Source organism: Rutilus rutilus, assembly GCF_951802725.1.
Source record: "Rutilus rutilus genome assembly, chromosome: 5".
NCBI lineage: Eukaryota > Metazoa > Chordata > Actinopteri > Cypriniformes > Leuciscidae > Rutilus > Rutilus rutilus.
The window spans coordinates 33,323,572-33,339,232 of record NC_140213.1 but is presented as its reverse complement, the minus strand read 5'-3'; the positions used below and the strand labels follow the sequence as shown (position 1 = coordinate 33,339,232).

Here is a 15,661-nt window from a genome sequence, read left to right as displayed (position 1 = left end):
ACAGATCTCAGGGTTGTGGAGGGGACAGAAGAGAGAGGATAGAAGAAAAAAAGAAAAGAAAAAGCAAAGCACTTACCTGGACGTCCTTCCCAGCCCACTTGCATTCATCTCGTCGAGAAGGTGAAGAAGGCCAGGATATCTACCAGTCAGAGAGAGAGAGAAAGAGACAGAAAGTTAAAGGGGAAAGAATACAGGGACATCTTTTGTTGGAAGCTTCTCGTTGTACAATCTAACTCTTATCTCTTTTTTTTTCCTTAAAGCTATGCTCTGGTTGTCTAACCCTCAGAGAATATAGCTAATAAATACTACACATTTTCACACTAAAAAAAGGTTAAAATCTAATGCAGTTCACTCAATGCTTAGTAGCATAGCAACAAGTTTAGCAGGAACATATTCACAATTTGAATCACCCAGCGTGCCACACACACACCAAGGTCACTGTTTACTGATGCCACTGATAACCATTTTGGAACGAATTTAGCAATCTTCAAAAAGTGTTTGAAATGCAATATAATTACATAATATTCATTTAACTATATAATATAATTCATTTCACACTTTATTTCTCAACATAGTAATTTAAAAAAATGGAAACATTACAAACAAAAATAATGTTAAACAAGTTTTCTGAATGTTGACAGTGATCAAAAATGATTTTTGTTTCTCACATATGAGAGGCTATTCAGCAGATCATAGATACATATTGCACATGATTTTCAACACAGTCTAAGGAAACTTCTGAATTTATCAGAGGACTGCACTGAGATTCAGCCTCTTACTGAGAAGACTTTTGTATCAAATCAACTGCACTGTAGGCCTCTAAATATGCATTTTCACCTACTTTACAGTAGATTCAGGAATATTCCAGGGTCATGAAACTTTAGAGAGTGTCAGAAAAAAATGGCAATGTCAGTGTATGTTCATCTCAAGGCATTTTTTCTGACAAAAGTTTGGGGTTGGCTGTATTTATTTGATCAAAAATAAAGTAAAATCTTAATATTGTGAACAATTATTAGAATTATTAAAGATAATAGATTATTAAAATAACAGATTTCTATGTGAATATAATGACGTGACGGGTCATTTTTTGGTCCAAATGCCTTAATAATAATAATAAAAAACAAATATATAACATCCAAAGTATGTAAGGGAGTACAACTTGATCTCTTTTACTGAATCCAAAAGGTTTTAATTATATTTTACTACATATAAAGGTATTTTGAAGATTTTGAAGTGTCAAAAGGTCATTCGGTAAAACCGATATAGTAAATATTTAAATGGAATAATATTGTTTTTAATAACTAAAGGAACTACAATAATACAAATATAAAGCAGATAAGGCTCCTTTTTTTACATTTCCCCTTTTCTCCTTTCCCTGTGCAATGTTTTACTTGAATATGTTGGAGTGTTTAGAGTAGTCCAATAAATGATTACATTTATGAGATCAGTGATAATTTTATTTAATATTTCTTCTGTGGTACACACTATATACTATCTCAACATCAATGTCAAATCAGTTTTTAACTTTCAAATCAGTGGTTAAACCAAATGACTTTTTTGGTGAATTATTTTTTTCATCTTGTAAAAAAATGACCAAAAGCAGTGTTAATTGATTGTACAAACCACAAAATATTATTGTTAACACCTAGGTAAACTAAAAAATGGTTTCAAATACAGTTATATCTCCATTCTATTTTTTTACACTTTTAAAAACCTTATTCGTCAATGACCCATATATTTTAAAATATAATTTATTCCTGTGATGTCAAAGCTACATTTCCAGCATAATTTCTCGTCTTCAGTGTCACATGATCATTCAGAACTCATTCTAATATACACATTTGCTGCTCAAGAAACATTTCTTATTATCAATGTTGAAAACAGTTTTGCTGCCAAAAAAAAGTGATTTTTTCACAATTATTTTAAGAATAGAAGGAACAGCATTTATTTATTTTCGTAACAGATGCAAGTCTTTACTGACATTTTTATGAACAAAAAAATGTATTTCTTCAAAAAAAAAAAAACTTTCCAGATGTGTAAATCTTAGGAATCGTGTGAGAGGGATTCAGTGGAAAAAGTAATGGAAGTGTATTAGTGGGAAAAAACAAGGTTTCTATGGGACTGCTGTCACAGCGAGTTATGTTCTCCCTGTGGCTGGAGAGAGTTGAGTGTGCTGTAATATAGCTCCAGTCTGATGTGAACGTGTGAAACTGCATCCTGATCAGATAAGTGGAAATGTGTCTGTGTTTCTGAATGAGACAAAGAGAGAGAGAGAGAGTATACTGTCTGTATAATACTGAGCATTCTCTATTTGAAAGTTTGAATGGAGGAAGAACATTTTCTTCGGTAGCGTGCAAATGTCATGTTGCCCTTATTTGACCCTGATGTAACTGTTCCTGACAAAAATTTAATTTTTCGATCCACGTTTTTGTTTTAGATCCTCTTTCAGTGGCCATGGAAATGTTTCTCCATAAAATCAGATATTCAATTTAAACACACGCACACATGCACACGCACGCTTGCTCACACACATCCTCCTTATATCCTCCTACTCTAACCCTACCCATCACAGAAAACTTGATTTTTAAAACATTTCATTTAGTATGATTTATAAGCTGTTTTCCTCATGGGGACATAATGTACTGCTATTACTATCCTTGTTAGGTTTCTCTTAAACCTAACACTGTCCCTAAACACAAGCCTCACAGAAAACTTTTTGCATTTTTACATTTTCAAAAAACATAATTTACTATGATTTATAAGCTGTTTTCCTCATGTGGGCCAAAAAATTTCCCCGCAAAATCAAATATTTCTGGTAATACTATGCTTGTGGGGATATGCATTTATTATTATTAAATGTTTTGCTCTTTAATGCAACAGCATGTCTTGTATGAACTGTTCCTTATAAATGTAAGATATTTGACTAAAGTACTTTTTTTAGGATAACTTATATATCCTGCATTTCTTCATATGGTAACATTTATGTTACCTTTGTTCTGTGAAGGTTATGTTTATAAAGTTTATAAGCTAAAGTGGGCTGTGGTTTTGCCCTGGTACCGTTTGTCTGTACTTCGCTGTGTTTATTTTGTTCATTATTTATCCAGGTGAATGGATAGCAGCTCTCAGCCAGACTCTATGTGATCAGTATGACAGCTTTACTCTGAAATATTCATACTCTTTTCGCTAGAAACAGATCCCCCTGTGTGCTGATGTGTTCGTGTTTGTATGTAAGGCAGAGAGAGAGAGAACAAGAGAAAAAGAGAGACAAAGACAGACTAAAAGTACATCTATTTTACATAGAACTTTTATGTGTTATGTGTTGTGTTATATGAAATATTTTAGCTTTAATTTGTTAGCAGTGGTGGTTTAAAACGGATGAATTTTGAGAGACACATCATGGCTTTAGAGTGCTGACAGCTTTAACATGCTTTAACATACAGCAAAATTGCGTTAACTAATCTAATCAGCTTTCAAAACACAGTGTCTGTAACAAATTCACCATATCTAATAATAGATATCTACAAGACAGTAACTGTCACACTTTAAATCAGATTCTGTGAGCAATATTTTGGTTTTCAGTTTGATTAGTGCCTAATGGACGTGACCATAACCAGACTAATTATGCAGGGCTTCCCTATTTAACTAGTAGCTCAGACAACTTATCAGGCAGTGGAGTTTGCTTTGCACAGCTACAACTAGCAAATCTACATCAATTTAATTTGAATTATGTCCTATGTGCAGTGCTGATCACCAAAATTGGTTTAATAGCTCTTCTAACCCCCTTTTCTTACCAGTTGCTGGTCCATGTTGATGTCCACCAAGTTGAAGGACAGCACATGGTCCTTCGCCCCCACAAAAAGCCGACCTCTCTCCTCATCCAATAAAAAGGTGTGATAGGCAGAGCTGTTGGCCAATCCATTGAAAGTGAGAAGGTTGTTGGACTCCAACATTTCTGTGGGGAAAAAGTGAACATAGTATATAGGAGTTATTGCACATTAGAGAAATTGTCTCCAACAAACTTCAAAAGCAAGTTTGATCTTCATTTGAGAGTTATAAGGCTGATGGGAAGGCTAAAAGATGGACTTTGGCACTGACCGCGAACAGCTCAGCAGGGACGGCAGCTCTCCTCTAGTGTGTGTGAGACGTGTGACTGTGGTTTTGACTAAAATGCAGCTGGGAAAGCTGGCGGTGCTCATGGATACACATAGATATTTGCTTGTAGATTTAGCTTTTGTTCTTTATATCGTTTTTTTTCTACATAGAGCAAATAACCGAATGAAGCCAAGCCATGAAATACATAAGCAATCTGTATAAATTAGTTTCAAGTAGCTTCAAAACATTGATGGGACACATTTGCTAGAGATTTCTTATTTGATTTCTTTCTTTCATTATTATAGGAATAGTTCATCCAAAAATGACAATTCTGTCTACATTTACTCATCCTCGTGTTCCAAACATCACTCTGAAAGAATCATTCTATGGTGGCCGTCAAGCCACAAAAAAAGCATAATAAAAAAACCATGACAAAGTATCAAGTCTTCTGAAGACATGCAATAGAGCTTTGTGCGAGAAACAGATTAAAATGTTATCTTTACATTCAAATTTGAAAATGTGCATGCAGAGATGATATCTGGCTACAGTGAATTTTCAGTGAATAATAACTCTTTTCCTCAAACAAATCTATCATATTGCCTCAGAAGACTGGGAATATTATCACGGTTAGCCGTAGTGAAGAGACCAACAAAGATGTGGGATGCAGAAAGATGATCAAATAATATTTAATAAATACAAGGAAGAATATCAAGCAGTACATGTGTAAGAATAATTAGAAACTATGACAAATGATGGGTAACTAGAAGTAAGAATAACAATTAATAAATTTTATGGTACTTTTACATCCTTTACGAAGGGTTAGAGAGCACTTTTGAAAAGAACGCTGTGAACGTGCTGCCTAACATTGCTGCCTAACAATGTACATATAATACATTTTCTGGGCCAGCAAGTTTCAGTCCCTTAGAAGCCTATGGAGGAGTGAGCCAGCTCTCAGATTTAATCAAAAATATCTTAATTTGTGTTCCGAAGATGAACGAAGGTCTTACGGGGTTGGAACAACATGAGGGTGAGTAATTACTGACAGAATTTTCATTTTTGGGTGAACTATCCCTTTAAGGGAAGTAAGATTTTCCCTGCCGTCACATTTAAATGGCTCTCAAGAAAGACGTTAATAGTATCTGAGAAATATGGCAGTGTTTGGACAGTTATTGTAACCTGCGAGTGTGTCTATGTGTGTGTATCCATTTGTTAGGTTAAGGCAAGAGGGACAATAGATAAAACACACACACACACATACACACATATATACTGTATATATATATATATATATATATATATATATATATACACACTGTATATAGTTCATGTAAATCTTTATATCCACAGGCATATAAATGTACTTTATGTCGGAACAGAATTCAGTGTGACAGAAGAGTTTTTCAAAGAGCGTGAACGGAAAAAGATGAGGAACAGGATAAATTAAAAAGTGAAAGAGGAGAGTGTGAGAATGGAAAGAAAAAAATCTGTGGAGTGGCACAGAGGAGAAGAGAAGAGCAGGATGACGAGAGGTTAAGATTAGGGTTGAGATGACTTAAAAGAGGAAAGCGAGACAAGAGGAGAAAGAGAGAATGACAGTGAATCTCTCACTCGGGTTTAGAGAGCTCATTTTGGAGTGCCTGTGGTGTTTCCATTTGGCACCATGACTAAAAAACATTTAGAATGCCTTTTACACACTCAGACACACTTGAAACACCAGGAATTCATCTCACCATCACTTAATTGTGCATTCACGCACATACACAGGCTTTTTCTAAGACAAAAATGGTGCCTCTTAAAACACGAATTGTTCAGAAGGCTATAATCCGTCCATTAACCCTCATGTCGTTCCAAACCCACAAGCATTCGTTCATCTTCAGAACACAAATGGGGGGGACATAATCTTCACTTACTGAACAAAAGTCTTGACGACTCTGCAGTTCAAAGCAATGCATTTTGCAATCAAGTTGACAATGTATAGGACTTTTGTGGAGTGTATGACTATATATTTATCTTACTGTGAAGAAATAAAGAGCACAAACTTCAATGTTTCCTCTGTATGTCATTGAAACCGGTCGAATTATGTCATTGTTGCCATCACAGTCTCTCTTTCCTCTTTTTAATCTTTGTTTTAATATGTTTTATGATCACTTCTCCTTCCTCAGGTGTAAACGAGTGACTCTGCATTTGGTGGTTTCATATGAATGTGTAACATCAACTGACACTGGTGGTCTCATCGGATTGTCAAGTGTCCGCTTGCGTAATGCACTTACACAGGGAAGAGGTCTAATTAAAACAGACACACAAACACATTCAGCAAGAACACACACAAATACTCTCTAAAATCTCAAAATGGCTCCATCAACAATCACAAACACTCACTTTTCAAGAGGAAATTAACAGTGCACTTGATTACTGTTATAGGGAACCTTTTGAAAAGCATTACATTTGAACAAATAGTCTGTGTCTGTACAAATGTGTTTGTGTGATCGTTTTGAAACAGTGTGGCTTTGTTTTTCTTGTGCGTGTCATTATCGAAACAATAAATCAATCAACTTTACACAAGTTTTTAATCAGTCAGGGGAAAACAAAGGATGATGTACTGTACTGTTTACATTTATTAGCACCTCTGTTATGATCCTGACTGTTGCCAGGGCATTAACAGACACATAAATCAGATTCCAAAGGTAGAACATCATGTAAGTAGTTCATGATTCAGCTCATTGTGCATGTCTTAGTGAGCGTGTGATCAGGTAGAGGTGTGAGAAGTGCGTTTAATTGGGCTTGGTAATCAAATGCCATCTGAGAACATGAAGTTCACAACCTTGAGTAAAAAAACAACAACTGATTTTGCATAAAATGTGAACATGCGATTTATTATTTAACTGCCAAGTAAAAAAGTACTTTCTTAATCAGTTATGTCCATTACTCTCTCTCTCTCACACACACACTGTACACACACACACAGAGAGAGAGAGAGAACTAACAAAACTTGACGTGCCTGTGGTGACATTTTTGCAAAATGATTTTAAGTAGCTTCTTGTACGTTTGATACTAAATGATATTAATTTGCTTCTTGTACACTTTCAAGATGCAATATCCACTGAGTGGTGCAAAATGCAGAGTCAGTTTTATCTGAAACAGATGAACGTGAATCTGGCAACGTTTTATCGCGGCAGTTCGTTCAGAAATTAAATGTTTGACAAGTGGCGCCAAAAAGGTTACTTCTCTAATAATAATAATAATAACATTTGCTGAAGCAACCCTGCCATTTTAGCTCACGTCTACAAGTCTTTCACAAAGACACAAGTGCGCATCACAAGTGCGAGCAAGTTAACGATGTCAGAAAAGCCATTCATACACCGACGAGCCAAAACATTGTGACCACCTGCCTAATATGCTGTTGATCCATGTGCTGCCAAAACACCACCAACCCACCGAGTCATGGACTCCACAAGACCTCTGAAGATGTCCTGTGGTATCTGGCACCAAGACGTTAGAAGCAGATCGAGGTGGAGTCACCATTGATCGCACTTGTTGGTCCAGCACATCCCACAGATGCTCAATTGGATAAAGATCTGGGGAATTTGGAGGTTCAACACCTTGGGATCCTGGGGAAATTGTGAACACCTTGAACTCTTCATCATGTTCCTCAAAACATTCCTGAACAACATATCCAGTGTGGCAGGGTGCATTATCCTGCTGAAAGAGGTCACTTCCACCAAGGAACACCATTGTCATGAAGGGGTGTACCTGGTCTGCAACAATGTTTAGGTAGGTGGCATGTATCAAATTTGAACATGAATGGCCGAACCCAGAGTTTCCCAGCAAAACATTGCCCAGAGCATCACACTCTCTCCACCGACTTGTCATCGTTCAAAAATGCATCCTGGTGCCATCACTTCCACGTTATGTAATAATGGGACTCATCAGACCAGGTGACCTTCTTTTACTGCTCCAAGGTCCAGTTGTAGGTGCTTTCGTTGGCAGGGGATATCATAGTCACTTGTGCCACAGTAGACCTTCTGTTGGCCCATACCAGACGTAATAGCCTTCGTTGCCCTCGTGCAGCAATGAGCCTTGGGCCGTGTTGCTCGTTTGTGGTTTGGCCCTCCTTGGATCGCTGTTGGTAAATTCTCACCACTGCTGGCCAGGAACAACCCACAAGCCTTGCCGTTTGAAAGATACTCTGACCCAGTCACTGTGCCATAACAATTTGTCCTTTGTCAAAGTCCCTCAGATCTTTATTCCTGCAATTTTTTTCATGCAACCAACACGTTGATAACAAGAACTGATTGTTTGCTTACCATCTGATCTACCCAGAACTTAATACGTGGCCTTGTTAGGAGATGATCAATGATTTTCACTTCATCTGAGACTGGTCATAATGTTTGGCTCTTTAGTGCATTTGGAGTTTGTTATGTGATGCAAATGTCAAAATGTATTAGTTTACAATTCGTGAACTATGGTAAAAGTGTTTTGAGGTCATAATACAGCATGGGAATAAATCTTCATTCATTGATAATCTGCCCCTGACATCATAATTTGTGTGAAAAGGAATAAAAGTTGATGGAGTTTTTCTGCCACTGCAGTGATTTGAATAGGAAGTTGTTGTTTTTTTTTGCGTATTGCCGAAATGTAAGTAGAGGCATGTTTTTCTAATGAGCCTCAGTTTTTGTTTTTGGCAGGTTTTGCTAAGATTCTACTATAGTGACAGTTGCTGTGTGAATCAATACTGCATGAGCTGTAATCATCATTTAGCCCAGAGTTATTTATCTATTAAAGATTACCTGAGAACACCCTGAGGAACAAGTTCTCAGAATCAAGGCTTTGAGCTGTCAGAAACAAAGACAAGGAACACCAAACAGTTTCAGTCTACAGGGATGTAACTAAATTTTCAAGATTGAGGGGATCAAATGTATAACTTTAGGAATCGAATCTGAAATTAAGTTAACTAAGAAATTGTCCTGATTTAATTACTATCATCAGAATACTGATGCTACAGAAAAACATTTCAGTTCCAGGATAAGTGTAGGTTTGTTCATGACCTAATAAATAATAATAAAAAAAAACGAATAAAAAGTTAAAGGGCCCTATCTTGCACCCAGGGCAATTGACTTTGTACACCGACGCATGTATCATTCCTATTTTGCACCCGACGCACAGCGGACTTTTCCCTCCACAGACGCACGTTGGTAAATTAGGGAATGAACTTGTGTTCCCGGGGGCGGTTCAGCGAAAAGAGGCGACGTGTTCCGGCGCAAACGTTCCCTGGTGCTATTTTGCAGTTTCAGAAAAAAATTCCGCCACAGACCAGGAAAAACCTTGTCTAAAGTCAGTGGCGTGTTTTCAGTGGCGCATTCAGATGCTATTTTCAGGGCGCATGCTTGGCCATAATGTAGCGTGTGCACAATGTACATAAACTTTGCTTCTCTCATCTACACACAGACGCAACAGTTATCATTTTTGCAAACCATACATAATTACAAGGAAAAATATTCCACATGAGGGAAATCATTGTGGTGTCCATGAAGAAAAACTAGGCATAAATCTAGCTTACACATTTACCAAAATTATTATACACCTGTTTAACCAAAGCTTATTTGGGTGGTTTTCTCCCATACAATGTCACTTCTCTGTGTTTTACGGCCCTGACGAGGACGTTGGTCTGCTCGGCTGTGAACCGCTCCTGGCATGCGCCTGGCAAATCCGCCATTATAATAGCAATCCGCCATGTATGGGATGAATATAGAATCAAAATAATTAACATGTGCAAGCCCTATAATAATCCATGAACTTGAAGGTTGCAGATACGTTTTATTATCTACAACCAAATGTCTTTCAACTTGCGTGTGCAAAATTCTAAATTGAATGAATGTGTAGCAATTTGTACAAATAGAGACATTTTTTGTGAACACAAATGTTTTCTTTTGTATTAGTGTATCATAATTTGCGCATGCAACAAAGAAGATTACACTTAAATTAATACATAACGTTTGCTGCTAATGATACTATGTGATATGTACCATATTTTTGCATGGTAATTCAAGGTATAAAGTCAAGGCATTATCACTATTTATTTAAATAAATAAATATGTTGTCATGAGGATGTAATGTCTTCTTGTGTCTGTCAATGTGCCATTAATGCCATCACAGTGATCTAAAAAGAAATGTTAAAATTTGCCTTTTTCTGTCTTTTAGGCACTACTATCTTGTGTATATGGTGGTCTTAACATTTGTGAACCTTATGATTCCTCTGGACGTGGCATTTTCTGATGATTTGCATGGTAGTGCCCACAAATACTGGGTGACTTTCAATGTATTGTCAGACCTCCTGTTTTGTGTTGATGTTGGCCTTCATTTTCGAATGGGCATTTTCAGTGAAGACGGTCAGGTGTGAATATGCCTTCTTTGTCTTGTATGTCTATACTGTAATATTAATTATTTATTATGGCTTTACCTTTCTAAACTACGGTTAAAAATGGATACAATGCATTCCTGTTTCTGTCTAGGTCATCCTTGATCCGAAATTAAGAAGAAAGGATTTTAGGTCTTGGTTTGTTCCTGATGTGATGGCTGCATTTCCGCTCGACACTATCATTATTATTGTGGTAATTGTATTCATCAGTTAATATCACTCACACTGATCAAATTGTAGAGATACTTCTTACAGTACAACCAATTCACCACAGGAGCATATTGATCACGCTGACACTACTTCACTGATGGCTTCGGAGTTGGTGCAGATACTCATGTTTGTGAGGATTCTCAGTATGATCCGTTTACTCCGTGTGCCAAAGCTTCTGAGATTCTGGTTTGAATTGGAAAGTGTAAGATTCAGCACAACTCAACTCAAAGTATTTTCTCACATTTTTTCCTCATAACACAATAAACCAGCAAGCAACAGGACATTTTTGGTTGTATTTTGTACACCCTTACTGTTCTATGGATACTTTATGTTTAATCTAATCTATCATTTTAGGTGTCTAATGTACAGCTTCAAGTCAAGAAGTTATTCAGGGTTGTCTCAGTTTTCCTGATGATGGTCCTCATTTGGCACTGGAACACTTGCGTTCAGTACTTTGTATCTGTAATGGAAGAGTTTCCCCAAGACTGCTGGGTTGTAAGAGAAAAATTAGGTATGTCTAATTTTTTTATGCTTATGCAGGCATTTGTTTGACATGATGTGTTCAACATGTCTTCCTTTTTTTCAGTTACATTTTGCAGAATACCTCGATCGGGGAAAAATACTTCTATGCTTCCTCCAGAGCTTTCTCTCAAATGGTCTGGAGATCAACAGACTCACCAACACGTACGCCGCACAACATTCTTTCTACATTAATTATTTTTTGAGAAATGATAATCAATCTGATAATCAGTCTTTGGTACAGAGTTGATACAAAGTTAGTTAATCTATGATGTGCTGTTACTTTTAAGTGATCAGACATATGATTACAAAAAAAGGCAATGGCTTAGCCATGCCATGCCACCCTAGCATTGTGGCATAAGGTTTTGCATGAGCAAACACCACTGAAGTTTTTTAGTGGATGAACGGTGGATAGCTATTGTAAGTATGGTGATTGGATATGTAATGTTTTCTGCATTTATTTCTTGGGTGATCACAGCATTTGGGAGCATGCGCGGTCAACACAAAATGAACAAATCACTCTCTGAGACAATTGGGTAGTCCCGAGTCATATTACACCGTGTGCTAACTACACGCGATGCCGCGACGCGCTATAAAATGCGCTATTAAACTGTGAACAAACAAGTATATTCTTTGTTACGGCCTAAGCCTTATGAGTGTTGTATTTGTATTTTGTGTGTATCTGTTTCTGTGCTCTGATTAGTTTCTTTCTCTTGTTAGGCTCCGCCCCTGCGCCCCGTTGCTCTAATGGCTCCTGTTGAGAATACAAGCGGAGTGTGAAACAGAATGAGGCAGCGGTGAATCCCCTGTTTAAACTTCACTTTACCTCGCGTGTCATTTTATGTTGCTTACCCCTTTTCCAACGAGCATTTTAAAAACACGGGTTCGTAACATCTTTGACAAAGATTGTTTTAGTAACTCAGTAGCCTATGTATTTTTAATAATGTTTAAATGGTGTAATATTTGTGAATTTGATTATGTAGCCATCTCATCCATTTTCTTGCGAGTGCTGTCAAGATTACTCTCTGGTGCTGTGAACCTAATTCTATTCTCAGGATATTTTTATACCCTACAATTTATAATCATTTAAATATTGATTGCAAAGGATGGAAATCGACCCGAACAATCTGTAAAATAGTTTAAATGTGCCTTATCCATCACATTCCGTGGCTGTTATTGGTTCATCATTACCATCATCAGTAACAAGATTAATATTCTTTATTTACACGTATCAGTTCAGAAGGTGCTATATACATCATCATTATTATTATTATTATTCATCAAGTAAACAGAATAGATGTTGAAATAAGCAAAAAGGGGAAAAAACACATTCTGTTCATTTATTTTACTTCTTTCCAAGTACTTCCAGTTTTCTTTGTGGTTCTATTGGTGTTGTTCATAATCTGTTTGCCTCTACAAAGTATGCTTTATTAATAAGTTAGGCCTATATTGTGTACTACATTTGGTGCTTCAATATCACTTTCTTAAGCCACATTGCGTATTAAATAAGAAAAGAACGATTGATTACGGTGCCGTTGTCTGTTTTAGCACACTCGGCCATCTAGTGGTAGCAGGTTTTCTCAGACAGCTGTGTGTGGATCGTGCAAGGCTAAACCGGCGAAATGAAAGTCTCAAAATCCAAATGAATCAAATAGGATTGACTCAGAAACGAGTCAATGAATACACACGTGTCACCTGATCCACAAATGCACATCTTACTTGTTGCATGTACATATTCTGACCTACATTAATACAATATTGAGGTTTTGTATCAACAACTATGTCTCTATTTGTACAAAATGCTGCACATTCATGCATTTCTGGATTTTGCACACACAAGTTGTATTGTATTGTTTAAATGTAGTGACGCACTTGTGAATTTGTCAAATAAATGGGTAGTTGTGCACACATTAATAATTAGCACCAGGCCTATTCATTTGTAGTTGTTTGTGTGTGGGTTGTGAAATGCTTAAAAACCGCGAAAGGAAAGTCTCAAAATCCAAATGAATCAAATGAGATTGACTCAGAAAAGACGTCAATGAAACACACATCTTCTTTGTTGCATGCGCAAATTATGATACACTAATACAAAAGAAAACATTTGTATTCACAAAAATGTCTCTATTTGTACAAATTTTGAATTTTGCACACGCAAGTTGAAAGGCATTTGGTTGTAGATAGTAAAACATATCTGCAACCTTTATCAAGTTCATGGATTATGGCTTGCACGTGTTAATCATTTTGATACTATATTCATCCCATAGCCATGGAACAAGCACGCCTGCTCTTAAAGGGAATGTGAGATGATGCTCTGATTGGTTTATTTCACGTTACGCCCAAACCACACCTATGAATAATGAAGCTACTTCAGACCAACCCATTTTAGATTTGCGCCGGGCACAAGAGTCATTTATCCCGCCGGTATAATAGCAACAGCACCCAAGATCCGCCCACAAAGTTACTTGCGTTTCGCGTTTGATACTTGCGTTTCAGATCGTTAAAATAGGGCCCAAAGTCTATAAGGAATCTGCATAAATTATTGATTAAAATGTGTAAGAATAAATATTGATGATCGCTAGCCTTTCAACATGGTGGAAAAGAGAAGAGTATAGTTAAAAGAAAACAGTATTTCCAAAATGCAACATGCTTCAACTTCAGAGAAAAATACAAAAGGTATGAATGATGTCTTTATGCTTTATATACAATACTGTTCAAATTTTGGGGTCAGTAAGATTTTTTTTTTTTTAAGAATGAATATTTTTATTCAGTAAGGTTGCATTGAATCAATTAAAAGTGACAGTAAATACATTTAAAATGTTACATACAATTTCTATTTCAAATACATGTTTTTCGTTTGAACTTTCTATTCATCAACGAATCTTGAAAAAAGAATACCACAAAACAGTTTTTGACTGATAATAAGAAATGTTTCCATAGCAGCAAATCAGCAAATCAGCATATTAGAATGATTTCCGAAGGAACATGTGACACTGAAGACTGGAGTAATGATGCTGAAAATTCAGCTTTGCCATCACAGAAATAAATGACATTTTAAAATATTTTCAAATAGAAAACAGCTATTTAAAATTATAACAATATTTCATAATCTTACTGTTTTTATTTTATTTTTAATACTGGTAATTTACTGTTATTTTTTATAAAATAAATGCAGCCTTGGTGAGCATAAGAGTTTTCTTTAAAACATAATAAATAAATAAAAATCGTATTAACCCCAAACTTTTCAACGATACTGTATCATAACTTAGCTGAGTCAGGACAAAAACAGGCAATGTTTTATATTTGAGATTCCAGAACATACGGTGCCCCTGCCTGGCATTGTGGGTAATCTACAGCACCAGCACGCAGTCACACAGGAGGAAGTGGCTTTAGACATGCTGCTATTCTGAACCTCACCAGTTTAAACAGCACACAAACAGGCCTATGCCAGGAGAAGAGCTAGTCTCATCCTCTTCAAACCACTGAGACCATCTCTCTGTATAATTCCATTCATCTATTGTTGTGGAAAAACCTCTGAGAGCCCAAGCAATGAGGGGAGGGCAGGTGGAGGCAGAGGAACGGTCCCATCTGAAGCTGATAAAAATAAACTTCCCTACCCTACATACTGCCTGCACTCTCTGCGGGGCACACGTGTGTGTGTGTGTGGGCAAACGAAACATGAGTGCTACACACTCACCTTTTTCCATTCATCTCAGCATGCATGTCCATCTAATCAAATCTGGAGTTCTGATTATTTGCGTACGTGATCGTTTAAACCCTTTCCACAGGGTCCAAATATGATTCTAAGGCAATCAAATACCTAAAATCAAATCTAATCCAATTTTCATCATGTCTTTTTGCTTTCCAAGGGGAAAACTGTATTATGGCATAAATGTTTTCCATTTCACAGGAATTTGGCGGAGTATTGTTTTAGGTGTGTGCGCTCTAACGCTGTGGCTTTATTTCTGAAGAGGATAGAGTTCACATGCTGCAAACGCAACCCAACACCAGATTCTTGGCGTGTTTGTGAATTAAAAGCTTAATTAAAGTGAAATAAAACTTCTCTCATTCCTTCATGAGATTATAGCCGTCTTAAAACATTCACTGTGGAATGGGATAGCTTTACACCAAAAACATTATTCCATCCCACAAATTTGCACACGCACACGCTCGCACTGAAGTAGCCAATCTCTTGTTTCTGTACAAGCTACACCAACATGCAGCCACAGATTCTCATGTTCTTTATGCATTTCCACACCACTTCACATTAATGGAAAGGTGTTATTGTTAACCTGCCCTGGGAACTTTCGGCTCAGAGGGGACACTGATACCACCCTTGCGAGGAACGCAATAAAAAGAAAAGATCACGTGAGGACATTTGAAGTGGTCCTCAATATTTGAAAGGCATTTAATTCAGTAAAACCATGT

General features: G+C 36.8%; 1 protein-coding gene across 1 annotated transcript in view; it reads right to left on the bottom strand.

Annotated features, from left to right (window-relative positions):
* The window catches only part of sema3ab (sema domain, immunoglobulin domain (Ig), short basic domain, secreted, (semaphorin) 3Ab), a 76,705-nt gene that overhangs the window by 23,713 nt on the left and 37,331 nt on the right, over positions 1 to 15,661 (bottom strand). The window contains exons 3-4 of the mRNA XM_084409677.1: positions 3,792 to 3,952; positions 77 to 139 (exon numbers count right to left, since the gene is read on the bottom strand). Coding sequence (XP_084265803.1) covers positions 77 to 139; positions 3,792 to 3,952 — 224 coding nt within the window. The remainder of the gene's footprint in view (positions 1 to 76; positions 140 to 3,791; positions 3,953 to 15,661) is intronic.